Source organism: Phaethon aethereus (assembly GCF_964289735.1).
Source record: "Phaethon aethereus genome assembly, chromosome: 11".
In the NCBI taxonomy this organism is placed as follows: domain Eukaryota; kingdom Metazoa; phylum Chordata; class Aves; order Phaethontiformes; family Phaethontidae; genus Phaethon; species Phaethon aethereus.
The window spans coordinates 10,351,910-10,366,231 of record NC_138587.1 but is presented as its reverse complement, the minus strand read 5'-3'; the positions used below and the strand labels follow the sequence as shown (position 1 = coordinate 10,366,231).

Sequence of the window (14,322 nt, the reverse complement as noted above, 5' to 3'; positions counted from 1 at the left end):
CTAAATACAAATCCGGCAGCTACAGTGGAAACTTGACTGTGTAGTCCAAACCCTGCTGCTCCAAACACTGGAAGTCCCTAGGGCCCAGATGCTGAGGACAACTTTCCTTCACAGATGGGAATTTCGTGTGTCACACAGCTTTCTCTGTGCCAGTGCATAGAAGTGTTGGCACAGCTGAATTGGCTGGACAAGACAAGAGCATGGTCATCACGCAAGAAAAAATGGAAAGGAAAGATGAACCAGCCCAAACAGAGATGACACAATGGCACAGAGAACGAGAGCTGCCACGTAAGTGTGCCACGCACACGTGGTGTAGTTTAGCTCAAAATTTCTCAAGCTGGGCTGCAAGCAGTGAGTCACAGGCAGAGAGGAAGGGTATTTATGGGATTTCGGTTCTTCAGAGGAAAAAATATGAAACAGTCAGAAACGACAGAGAAATGAGAGTGCTGGATGGTGGCAAACAACATATTGGGAACAGGGGAGAGGGAGCTCTTGGCATCATTGCTGCAGCGTACATCCCAGCTTAACTCATATAGATCTCCGGGGGCCAGTTCATTTCTGCTGGAAGAATCTGGCTTCTGGGACTCGAGGTACAAAATGAAAAACTCTCAATTTCTAGAGCACCAATGTTAGTGTTTGCCAAGTGTTTTCTCTTTTCTATTACTCCCTGCAAATATTTTTTTTCTTTTAGGGCCAGTGGAAGATTTAGCAGAACAGGCAGTTTCCCAGCAGGCTTAATTTTGAAAGTTGAACTGATCAGATGATTAAGATTTGCCAGATGATGTTAGCATTTGCTTATTCACTCTATAGTCTGAATTCTGATGGGATTTTGCATGTATAGGAGCATACACGTATCTGCGTGTACGCAGACCCAGCAGTTTTTAACTCATCATAGAGGTACCAAGGCTATTTCCTGACAGTGAGGGTATGTTAGGTTAGACATTCCCCTTAAGTAACTGCTGATGATTCTGATTTCTGGATATGTTATTTTTTGCTGTTTGGAAACTAAACGCTCTAGGCTGGTGCCGATTTGTTCAAGAAGGAGCATGTTATTTCAGACACTGTTGGAATGCTGTGTCCTTTTGGAAACAAAACTTAGGAGCTTTCATTTCTTTTGTTCCACTCTATATATTCTCCCTCTGTCCTTAAGAAGCCTATGGAGGACTGAACAGAGTTTTGGGTGTTGCAAGAGTAAGTTAATGTGTAAATCATTACCTTTAATCTTCCTGAAAATACTTCTTCAGAATTGCTGCTTCAGCTGCCATTTCTTCTTCTGTCCTCCACTGGTCAGAGGAATCCTCTTTGTCATGTTGTTGCAACTTTTTTTTCAGGGAGGAAGAAGAAAAAAAAAAACCAAAAACAAACAGTTTCTTGATTTTTTTTTCCAGTTTTATTGTCAAATTCAGGGCATGCCTATATGCAACTAATGTGATTATTCCATGTGTCTGCGGGATGGAGGGACCTGGTGATGAAGAGACGAAGGGTGAAGGTTACTGGTTTAGAGTGGTGACAGTAGTTAACCGGCTCTGATGGATTTACAATGATAATGCAAGGTGCCGGGTGATTGATAGGCAGTGACAGAGTTCATCTTTGTGAGCTGATGGTCAGATACCTTGCAAATCTTTGATGCAAAGCTGGTGGGTAACAGGATAACACACACACTCAAGTATTTTGAATTGCCCATTACACCCATTGAGTGAGCTAGGCAGAAGCTGCCTGGACACCTTGTTAGTAATTCATGTAAAATTTTCTCTCTGGTTTTTCATCTGCCCATGGGGCCACCTTTCCCATCAAAGAGCTATTGTGATAACTAGACCCTACTGCAGCTGTTTCCCATTGGCAGTTTATACCAGTAGTTTTCAGAAGAGATATATACCCTCCCTGCATGTAAGTTATTAGTCCTTCCTTGCCCTTGTTGAAAGTGAGACACATTCCTAGTCTAGAAACAAAACTTGTTCTTTTAAGCACAACTATATTTAATGCTTTAGTGGGGAAAAATATCAAAAGTATGTGAAACAGTTAATTTTTGCATCTAGCTTGCATAATATGCCCACAAAAATAAGTTCTATCCCATATGCAGTAAGTATTAAGTGTTATTATCTCAGACATGACAATTTCAAATACGTCCTTTGCCTCTCCAGAAGAAGGGAGAAGCTGATGGTTTTACTGCTCTCCAGAAGGGAGTTCTATTTCATGGTAAATATGTGCCAGCACTTGAGTGACTATTTGTACACATCTCCACTCAAAGAATGCCTGCCACTCATCAAGGGAAGACTACACTTGCAACAGACAGCAGAAACATTTGCATTAACGGCTTAAGTATTGAGAATTACAGTGTGTCTCTAGGTACACAGCACAGATTGTATTAACAGCATCGGTGCTTCTGAAGAAAATCATAATATCAACTTTTTGTTAATGTTACAAAGTCAGAAACTAACAAATTTACACCTTTTATTCCCAGATAAATTTTAGTACAGACGATGAAGCAGTGAAAAACAAAGATGAAGCCATACCGAAACTGCCAAGCAAACTGTTACTGTATATGGCATGTTTAACAATAAACTAGGATTGTTAGCATACAAATACTTTTTATTTGTGCTGTGTTTCTCCTACTCTGAATTTTGCTGCCAGCTATAGTCCTATGTAGTTTTACATTCTGCAGCACAGATTTCTTCCTGCTCAGCAGATGAAGCTGCATTAGAAAGCTATTTCCTTTCATGCCAATACGATACAGTAGCTGTAGGCAAATTAAAGTGTATTACTGTTCAACTAGTAGAGGACTAATCTTCATTGTTACATTCGCTCTAGGTGTGTTATAAATCCATCTTGTAATAATGCTACAGTATTACGGAGAAAAATTTAATAGTCGGGAAGAGGTATAGTGTATACCCTGTATACGTTGTGCATGCATCCCTTGCGTCTGTGTGCCTGCTGTCACCCACCGTATGCACCTGTACGGTGTGTGGGTACCACAGCTGGCCTGGCAATGAGGCAGCTGCAGGAAACAGTACACACCATTCTGTACTTCCCATGGACTGCGAGCGCTTACACTTCCCAAGAGAATGCACCAGGATGAGCCAAGTGGTGGCAACTCAATTGTCTGAAGTGCGAGTTGGTTTTCGAAAAAAGCAGTATCTTGCTCATTCGACCTAGCATCAGCAGGAGATAGAGCAGGCAACAGCTAGAAGGCAAGGGAGGGCAGTCCCTGTTCCTCCAGGTCTCCCTGTTTAACCTGCAAGAAGTGCATTTAGTGACTGCCGTTCTCCCCTGCTATCCTGTTCCTGTGCAACCCGGGTGAGAGCCAAGTCCAGAAGGAGACTAGAAAGGTGGGGATTTGAGTTGTAGGGGTTTTTTTTGCCTTGTTCAAAGAAACTGAAGTGAACAGTAACAAGGAGGCATATCCTGAAATGGCTGCTGTTGTTTAAATGAGAACTGCGTGAAGTCGCAGACCATGATGACTTCTCAAAGCTGGCAAAGGAGAGGGTTTCTTTTGCTACATAATTGCTAACCTTTAAAAATAATCAATCTTTCACTTAAAGTTTAAAACAGATATATGGGGAGCAGCCATGAATTCTGAAACTTGCCTGGAAGCCCAGCCTACTTCAGCAGCCCTGGCTCCTGGTGCAGAGCCCGCGGTACCGCGCAGCAAGCCCAGCCCGGCGCGAAAGCGCTCAACACCGCCTTACCATGCTCTGCTGCGGCAGGCGGTCACGCACCTCACACTGAAAAGGCATATCCACATTTTGTGGACACACTGGGTATGACGAACAACAGACTGCAGTGTGAAAGCATTGCCACAGCCAATGCATTTGTTGTTCGACTGACTTACAGATGAGTATTATTTCGGTATGAAATTGCTATGTCTACCCAAACAGGATCCCAGGTCTGTTCTGTGTTCAAACCTTTTACTATGTCAGTAATTTCTGAAGTGCAACAAGCAGTTATCACTCCAGTGCCAATTAGTTTCTGATATTATCTAACCACCACTGTGAAGATTTGGAAAACCATCTCTGATAGCTGCCTACCCTTCTCTGCTATCGCCATCCTGCAGCTCCACTACAAACCAAACTGTATAGCTAGCCACTTTGAAGCACAACACCTAAATTATGGATAACCTTGCTGCAGAATGTTCTGGATGCTAAACATTATGCAGATTCAAGATGAGCGATACCAATAAATGGAAGATAAATAAAGGGCTGCTGATGCCACCTCTTGTTCAGAGACTCTGCATTAATGAAGGCTGGAGAGCACAATGAAGGCATCTGCCTGATTCTTCAAATCTTCTCTTAGCTTCTGCTAGAGGTCTCCAATGGTGACAGGATACTGGGATCATGGATGGGTTGGTTTCAGATAGTTATTTCACGTGTTGCTCTGTAAGTACTTTTCAACCAGGTTCAGATCTCTATGTAAGAGGCTCAGTAAGCAAGAGCTACTTTTTTTTTTTTTAAGAGGCTAAGACAGTCTCCATAGTATTTTGTCTGAGTTGGAAAGCTACTTTCAGGGAAGAACATCATACATATTTCAGTATTAAATTGTATTGATTTAGAATTCAGGTGGGAAACAAACGTAACAGTCAATACTTGTTTCTAAGGGTCTTCTGTGCCTTGGAGTGTGTTCACATTCACACGCACATGCAAGTCCCAACTGTGCATCTTTACAATCAGCTGACATGCTATGGAAAGTTCGGATTATACAAGAGAAGCAATGCTCTCCTGCACCTGGAGAACACTCCAAGGTTCTGCTCAAAGCGAAGGAAAAAACCCCCCTCTATTTGCCAGCTATCCATCTGTAAAAACTAGTGATTTCCCTTTGTTTATTCCCCAGTCAGAAAAAGCTAGAGAACTTGAGCTGACATCCTTACTCAAATAGAGATATTCAAACACAGACTAGCTTGAAGTCTGTGATACTTCTTGTACAACAATTCTACTTCTGCAAGCTCTGGAAAGAAAAAAAAAAAAAAAAAATCTTACCCAGAGCCTCACATCATCTGCCTGACATGATTTTCTGTGAGAGATGTTTTGCTCATATTTCCCTGGTGGAGATTGACTGATCCACCTCCTCTCAAAACCACTTTTGATACCTTCTCCACAGTTCCTGGGACAGGACTTCCATATTACCCAAAGGCCCCTAAAAAACAGCTGTTGCCCTTCTTGTTGCCCTTCTTGCAATGAAGAATTCTAGAAGAAACTGCTCACTGTCAGAATCCCTTCCCGCACAAATGTGTGCATTTCTAGTTGTGATAAGCAGCTGCTATTTCAACTAAGATGAAAACAGTACATGGTGATGTTACAAGAATTACTTCTGTGCAAAATACTAAAGTAAAGGGGACAGATTTTGCTCAGGGTTTTTCAGGGACATCCATGGGATGAAAGGGTCACCACCAAGGGCTTTTGCAGAGCTCTGCAGGCACACTGGGCTCTCTTGACAAGCACTCTTCGGTGGGTAATGAGAGACTTCTTGTCTCCCCCGAAACCCATCTACTTGTTTCTAAGGGACTTCTGTGCCTTGGAGTGTGTTCGCATCTACACGCACATGCAAGTCCCAGCTGTGCATCTTTACAAACAGCTGACATGCTACGGAAAGTTCGGATTATACAGGGGAAGCAATAGAATGTAGAGGTGGAGCAGGAGAAGAGCGGGGAAGCACAGCTTATTCTCAGCAATGTTATGGTAATGTTAGCCAAAGTTGGTGAAATACAGGATAAAATATACAACCCCTACACTGAGTGAAAGAAAGAAGAAATAGGAAGCTATAATGATTAAATAAAAAAAATAAGAAAAAAGATACAAGCTTTGGGTGAGCCTGACAGGAACAGAGACAATGAATACCAAACTACAAGGGATGGATCTCCACGGTGTTTTATACTGACGTGAGCTTCGTCTTCTAACTGTAACCAAATCCTTCTGGTCCAGGCTGCGCCCCAGGAAGGAAGCAGTATTCCTTGGTATCTGGACAGCAATTCCTCCTGCAGGTCACGGCATCGGTGCTGGGAGCGGGGCGTGCCTACACGCAGCCTTGCGCCGCTGCAGGCCGGAGCGCGTGCCGCGGCACGCACGCAGGCGGGGCGGGCGGCAGCCTACAGAACCTTGTCCACAGAGCTCCAAGCTAGTTACCATTTCAAAACTGCTGGTGCTGTGCCTGTTTCATAAGAGAAAGGTGATGCAAAAACACTACAGCAGACGGACAAGATGTTGCACTGCAAAACTCGGAAAGCCCCAATTCTCCGAAGCCAAACCCGTTGTTGTATCACGGGAATGTCTCAGAGGGGGAAGCACTAAGAAAAATGTCAGCAACCAGATTAGCGTAGCTCAGATAACTCCGAAAGGAGGGGAGAGGATGGGAGCGCATGAACGTTTCTTTTAGACAAATCTCTATTATGCTAACTTTTTCTTTTAATATTCTGAACAAGCACCGAGACGCACATTAGTCAATTCTCTAATCGCAGTTGCCCAGCAAATTACACACTGTCTGTTCAACATTCTTCAAGCACTAAGACTCTTGTTTATAACTTTGTACATCTTCTTGCCTTGCAGTACAAATAAATGCACTATTTCTAAGATATGCCCTTCTTCAAGCAGATCATTACTGATGTCTGACTTCTTGGGCTTCCTAATAAATTATCCTCCTCTTTCACCTCAAGCAGAAAATGCTCTTCCACCAATAATCTATGACTGTCAGTCTTGATTACTTGTAAACAGTGAAGCTCTTTGAATATTTCTGCTTGTGAGAAGTGTTCATTTTCTCACTCATGTCTCCCAGTGTGAGATGCAGGCAGACCTGACAGCTGTGCTTTATGTTATTTTATTAAAGTTGTTAGTGCTGCCGAATGGTCTGTTTTTATCACTGCAATTCTTAAGGGAAATGCAAAATTGTTTTATAACACATTCTCATTGGGGAACCTCTCCTTCTTGCCCTTTGCAGAGGAGCCCAGAATTGTCAATGCAGCAGACTATAGGGGACCTGGATCTAGGACTGGCTGTTGCTTGAAGTAACATCTATATTATGGCTTGTTCTACTTAAGCCATAACACCAGCAGAAAAGCAACCTGTGTTAATATAGAGCAGTAGCCAAAAATATTGGGGAAAAAAGCTTTTACAGTAGTTAGCACTATTCTCACTCTCCATGAATATTTACTGTTGATAGTTAAGAGTTTATAACCTCCAAAGTATTTAACTAAAAGAAAAATCATAGTGCTGGAGACTAATTATACCAAACTGCTGCAACACAACAAAACTCAACTGCCTTGGGGATTATAAGTTATATTGTTATCAAAACCAGCAGCTAACAAAAAAAACCAAAAGAAATTTCTGCCAGCAGTTTGCAGCTGGTGGTGTTTGTTATTACCAACACACCTTGGGATACCCAGGTGTGTATTTTCCATACTTAATTCCCACACTTGGGTGAAATCTGTAGAGTGATATTTCAGCAATCAGATTAACATGTGAACCATGAGGAGGCTGAAAGTCTCATCTGCTTTCTCTCCAGTGGCAACCCTTTTCCAGAGACTACAGACAAAAACAATCCCAGGGCTGCTGCACGTTCCCCTTCCTCCAACTCCCTTATGGACCCAGAGCCACGTGATGAACACACACGCACAGCACATCCCTGCCCTATTCTTGCACCGTGGCAAGCAGACGTGGTGGGGCTTCATTTCGAGTATCCCACCACATGGGAGAAATACTTAAGGACTGAGCTGGCTATGGCTCCTCATTCCTTTGGTGATACTAAGGACCTCCTGGTCCTGGTGGTGACTTCCAGCCGTCTGTGCCTCCTCTCATACTGCCCTTTACATCAACCTAATTCTTGAATTGCCTCTTTTGCCCTCTTCTCCCTGGTCTTGTCCTCCTCGTTCTTTTCCCCCAGTGCTTTCTTTCCTTTCACTTCTCTTTTTATTTAGCTTATATCCTCACAGTAAGACTTCATTTCCACCCCTCCCCACAATGTAATTAAATGTGACATTTAGTGCTGTTATCTGTACCTCCTGCTACGCTCTACCCTTTCCTCACCCTCTGCTGTCTTGCTAAAGGGAGTGTGAGCTTTCTGGTGGGCAGTCTCCTCTGCTAGCCCATGCCTCCTGCCTCCATCCCATTGGCCTTCAGTTGTGGTTTGGGTCTCGACTTGACTAGCAGCACGAAATGAAAGAATAATGGATGCAACAGCAGTTTCACAAAGCATCTTCTCAGGGATGCTGCAATCAACATGGCCCTAAATCCTGTTTTACCTACCGGGAGGTACTCATTGCAGGAGCTCCCACAGCCCTGGGTATCCACCATGCAAATGCTCCGGGCAGGGCCCCAGGAAAGGCAAAAACACAGGCAGAGAACAAGTGTGGCATGGTCCTCCTTGATGAACTAAGAAACCACCTACAAGACTTTGTGCTAACACATTGCAAGAGGCCTGGCTGCTCCCCATTAGCTGCCATGGGATCAGGACCCATTTCTGAGGTGCCTTTACCATTGGTCCCACTCCACAGCCTGAGCAGCCCAGGCACTTCAGCGCTTTCCGCATCTCTGGGCCCATCTCCATATTTAATTACAGCTACGAGACTGCTGTAATTTAATTGCTCTAATTTACAGTGAACACTGCAGAAAAAACCCACATCCTATCATTTTCTCATCTGCTGACTTTGCTTAAGATTCTATATCATACAGATATCTGCATTTGCATGAATCAGAAGTCCCTGATTTTGAGATGTTTTTACTTGCTGTATTAAACCTGAGTTATGTAAGGAGATGTATAAGAAGCCAAAGTTGCCTGCATTCTACATATGACACAATTTTTTAACTATATATTGGAAGATCCTTCTCCAATTATTTTACCACTTCCACAAGAAATACACTGCTACCTCACAGCTGCTGATATTATTGCGCAAAGCATATATTCCATTGGAAATCTCAGTTTATCAAAGCTGTGTTTTAGAGTGGTGTATTTTTTTCCTCCAATTGACTCTTTGTCATAGTGACTGCAAATATTATTTTCCAGTTTTATTGTTGTGCTTTGGGGAAAGACTTGAACCTCACACTTCACGTGGACATATGAATAACTGCACCCATTTTAGCAAAGCACTTAGATGAAGAGAATTTTGTGGAAACATATATAAAGGTTACATAAAACCCTTAAGCATATGTGTTTAAGTGCTTTGCTAAAATAAACTCTGCAAATGCTAGTTTCTAACCATTCTGCATACAAAAATGATAGGAAAAAGAATAAATATAAAAGGCATCCTAAGAAATTTGCTCTTGAAAGTATAAAAGACAAGTAAGCCCACAAGCAGAATGATGGTTGTATAGAAAACACATTTGCCGTTCGGTGAAATATGTAGATTGCACTCTGAAGAGCTCAAATCTTGACAGACTTCCAGTTTGGCTCCAACTGAGATAAAATTCTTGGAAAGTGAGCATATTACAAAGGAGATACTTGAAGGAATATCCACCAGGGTAAGAAGTCCTGCCAACAACTTGGAGAACTGCTATTTGCAACCTGATACAAATCCAGGCAAGGATCTATAAACGTATTTGGATACATTTTCACCATGCCCATTATCCTCCTCATTAGCAGAGAATGTTATAAACACCTCCGCAGTCTTCCTCACCCGGGAAGAAAAGGTAGATGATTGTGGGGAGCTTCTTAATGGCATTTGCTAGAGGGTTGCCTACACGAGAGAAATGTATTGCATAGACCTGGGTAAGAAATGGCAATGTCATCGATGTGATAATGTTGGAGGAAATGCTACCCTGTGTGCACAGCCTGCCATGCAACATTACTCATTTGGAAAAAGGCTATTTTTAATCAAGGAAAAGCACTTTAATCAAGGATAGAGTCAGTGATTCAAAAATTTCATGCAGGTGCATGTATTACTTGACTGAAAGCCTTTTCCCAAAAGGTCAGAGCTGCAGAGCGATGTGCATGTCCCACTCCAAGAGCAGAGATAACCTCAAGGCGCCTGTATCAGGCTGATGTATTCTGGCTCCCGACACAGGCAGTTTCAAAGTCAGAACTTCCCCTACTAATCTTCTTAACTTTAGACAAATATTTGCTGTACCCTGAGCACATTCAATCCGATTCATGACATGCCAAGACAGACACGTGTGTGTTAGGGAGGTTGATTTGGTTTATTTGTTTTCTTTGCGTTTGTTCTTTCCTCCTGCCAGCACAAAGGAAGGTCCCATGGCACTGGCACAGAGCCGGTTCAGTGTGCAGGGGGACATGAGCGGGCCCCCATCTCCTGGGGGGGACCTTCACCCTACTCGCCATGGCTGCAGGAGCTGCAGGAAGAGCCCATGATGGTCAGAGCAGAGAACACATTTCTTCGTCTCTGGGGAATTAGCTTATTCCTATTAAACAAATCCCCACCCCCACCAACACTTTCTGAAATTAAGAAGAAAACATTCAGACAACGTGTCCTGGAGTAGCTCATACTCTGAGTCACCCTCTCCACTGACTGTAGGAGGATTTTAAGGAGACTTCAGATGTCTAAAATTACACATATGGCATGCTTGAGACAAACCACTGGGGTTTCAAAGCCTGCTTTTGTGTGTGCTTCTCACACAAGGACCCCTCACCCTCCAACAGCCCTTCCCAGGATGGTCCTGTCTGCTCTCGCCGCAGCGCTCACGATCACGGCACTCCTGGATGAAGCTACATCCTCAGGACAGTCTTTTCCCCCAGGCATCCCTCAGATACTTCTTTAGCTTCCAGCCTTGCACACGCAAGGCCACCACACCTCAGAGATTGCCTCCCTGGGATTTAAGCAGCCAATACCCTCTAGTAAGTCGGTACTAAAATAGGTTGAGCAATAAATTGCTCTCATTTAACACTCACTCTGAAAAATATGGCTTCATTTATTATGCAGCATATTGTTTTATATACTGTTTTGTTATAATAAGTCATGTTTAAAATGTCATGACATTTAAATCAACAGCAGTAAGAGGGAAATGCTGAAAAAGAGCAAGATTATCAAAAAGGATTTGAAAAATCCTGGTGAAACGTTAATGGGCCAAACACCCTCAATACAGTAAAACTGAAGTCACAAGGGAGCTTAAAACTCATCTACAAGAAATCCACAGTAGAGAAACCACTCTGCCCCTCCTGTCAGGTGTTCTCCGTGTTAGGTCTCTGTGTCACTGTGGTTGTCCCCAGGTCTGGTGGCCAAGGAGCGATGCCACCACCAGCTGGGCAGTTGGGGCTGGCTGCGGCCAAGGGACTCGGGCACCTGCGCCAAAGCCCTCCTGGTGCCCTGGATTCCCTTGCAGGTTTAGCCTTTCTCTCTGCTGCCCTTTGCCACTGAGCCACCGCAATACTCTGGAAAACTCTACTGAATACCTCCTTGGAACTTGTTAATGCCATTTGTCTCAGTGAGGAGCTTTCTTTCAATGCCTGTGCTAAGTTATATGAATGAACTTTACATATAATATAAAAGCCTACTTTAATGTGGCTTCATAGCCTTTGAGGAGACACAGACACTATCTACCACTGATGATCTACATGCATTATGGCAGATTTTCACCAGAAAGACTTTTAACGTTAAAAAGAAAATAGCTCAAATCAGAGGAGCTACTCTGCTCCTGCAGATTCAGTACCTGCCGTTTATATCAGGTCTGGACCCATATGCCAGCATCCCTCACTGCTGCCTCCATGCGTCCTCACCCCCCACCAAGGGAAAAAACAACAACTGCAACAACAAAACAGATGGTGATGCAACGAAACATTAAACCCAATCCCAATACCTGAGCCGTACCATGAATATTTCACTGAGGCATGGGGTAGAAAAGACAACAAAATGACCTTTTGTAGCATCTTAAGGGATATCTAACCTTGTAATTGCTACAGACACACTGAAGACACACAAGAGGGAGACCAAGACTATTTAAAAGAAGCTGTGTATATTTTTAAAAATTAGTATCTCTATGTTCCCATTATAACCTGCCAATATGAATGACATTTACTCTTGCTCTGAAAAATGAAAGAAACTCTAAAAGACAGACTACATTAAGAATCTATTGATATTCTACTGACCTAGTGGCATAAGAACCAGACAAGCTTTGTCAAGGGCAAATATCCCAGTGTCTGCAAATTCATCTCTTAAAGTAGCAGTAAAGGGAAAAGAAAATCTTCAATGTCTAGAACATTTATAAAACCCATCGGAGGCTCACACTTCTTGATGTTATGATGGCAGTATATAGCAGCAGACCTGGATATGGGAGCAGAACTGGAGTTTTCAGATAGTCAATCACTTCTTCCAGCTTCTCCAGTCAGTTAATATTGCCATAAAACTTACACGGGAAGTTGTCTTAAGGGACATTACATAGGATTTTGCCCAATCTATTTTTTTTCCTGTTGTACAAACTTCACAAACTACCCATAGCAGAATACAGTCCAAGATTCTGTTTGGGTTGGACGAATGTAGAAGGTGCAAGCTGTGCAAGAGGCGCCTGCACTGCCTTCCCAGCATTAGTGGAAAGACCCAGTCAAGGGAAGAGCAGGGCAAGTGAGGAACAGATTGGTATTGCTCAGGCAGGCTCCTTCATCCCTCAGATGAACCTCAACTCATACACTAAATCAAATAACACAAAGTCACAAACAAGGGGGCCAATACATGAACCCTTACTTAGTGAAACTCAGATTGGGACAGCAGTGGCTTTTTGGGGGGGTGGGGGGGTGGAGGGGCACAGGCTGCCTTCACTGTGAGGAGCAGGAGCAGGAGGAATCTATCTGCTCCTTTTCAAATCTGCAGTGTTTGCCTTCTGTTGAAATTCTTTTTCTGGGGAATAAGACCACAGTTGTACCCACATTATGCCTACACTGAAGAACAGGGAAGGCATAATAGACTAGGAATATAATATTCTGCAATTAATTTCAGTGAAGGGACTGTGAATTTGGGGAGAATTAATTTTAGCTGGATACATGTTGCAGTTAATTAAGGCTGATACCTTCCTACTAGTAGAAGCTGCTTTTGACAAAAAATACATTGAAGATCTTATTGAACTGCCTAGGAAAAAACAGTCGCCATTGCCCATGTTACATCCTCCCAGACATTCCCACATTTCTATATAGCCATCATGAATTGATAGCATTTGCATAACAATTATTATATAATATGTAGACTTCAGTATCACTGCTTTTGGATAGAATTAATATTCCAAGCACAGATATTTTAGAAAAAATCATCTGGAAAAGTCACAGGAACTTTCTTTGTTTGCAATGTTTTTGCAAGTTCTGATCCTGTGATGGTACCCTGACAGCAGACCACCACCTTCTCTCACCATAATTCAGAAGACATACTACAGAAAATCCTGCACTGCACGGACGGGGTGATCACATGAACATGGGTGCATGGAGGGCACAAAGGGTACGAAGATGGGAAGAGCAACCTAAACATTCCCAATTTTCAGAGACAAAAAGTAATTTTGCTTGCTTTCAGTTCAATCAGTTTGTTCGTGCCTTAGGAAACAATGAGATCAATGGAAATAAAAGCAATTTTCAGCAGATATGAATAAAACACATGGCTTAGCTGAGAAGGGGTTGTACACTACTCCAGAAGCTCAGTCAAATACTTGTGGATTAAATGCTGTGAGAATGGATCTAGCATGGGCTTGCTTCAAGTCAATTTGCCAGACCAGGAATTTGCAGATTTCCCACTCATTCTTCCAGAGGGAGTTGATCGGGGAATAGGTAGTACAGTCCCACACATTGGGGAGGACTTCCAAAATAATTTTATTCATTTAGACACGATTTGAAGTCAAAGCAGTGTACCTTGCAAGCAGAACTTCCACAGAAGTTCTACTGCTACATTTTTGTCTCCTTTCTTTAGATCTTTTTTTAAAACTAGCCTTCAAGCAAATGTCACAAAAAATACCATGTTCTCAGTCTCTGTTTCCAGGGTTTTCCTGTGCACGTACTGACGTGTAGAAAGGCACACAAGCTTTCCTCATTCGTTCTGACCCGTAAGCATTATTACATTACATTTAATTACAGAAGACACTGTCTTCACAGTTTTATTTCTCATATGACATCTTGTGAATTGCTTTTAAGAAAAGCCATTTACATGACTTCCATATATATGTAAACTAGTACTCTAATGTCACATTCTTGTTTGCACATACCCTTGTATTCATGTCAGCTAATCCTAATGCAAAAAGCAAGTGGCCCTTCATATATTTCAGTTAGGAAACAGTAGCATGGATTTTCATAAAACAAAAGTTTGACTGATACTATGCAAAATCTGTTCCACTGGAAAATTGGCATCTTGCCCATCATCATCCACAAAGTTCAGTATCTTTGTCAGTGCTCATCTACTTGACTTCTTAATTGTCTATGCTCACT

The 14,322-nt window shown here is 42.6% G+C and overlaps 1 protein-coding gene across 1 annotated transcript in view; it reads right to left on the bottom strand.

Moving 5' to 3' along the window:
- Window positions 1-1,217: 1,217 nt before the first annotated feature.
- The window catches only part of FHIT (fragile histidine triad diadenosine triphosphatase), a gene marked incomplete at both ends in the record, with an annotated part of 426,950 nt that continues 413,845 nt past the window's right edge, over window positions 1,218-14,322 (bottom strand). Inside the window, one exon of the mRNA XM_082004580.1 lies at window positions 1,218-1,319. Within this exon, the coding sequence (XP_081860706.1) occupies window positions 1,218-1,319 (102 nt within the window). The remainder of the gene's footprint in view (window positions 1,320-14,322) is intronic.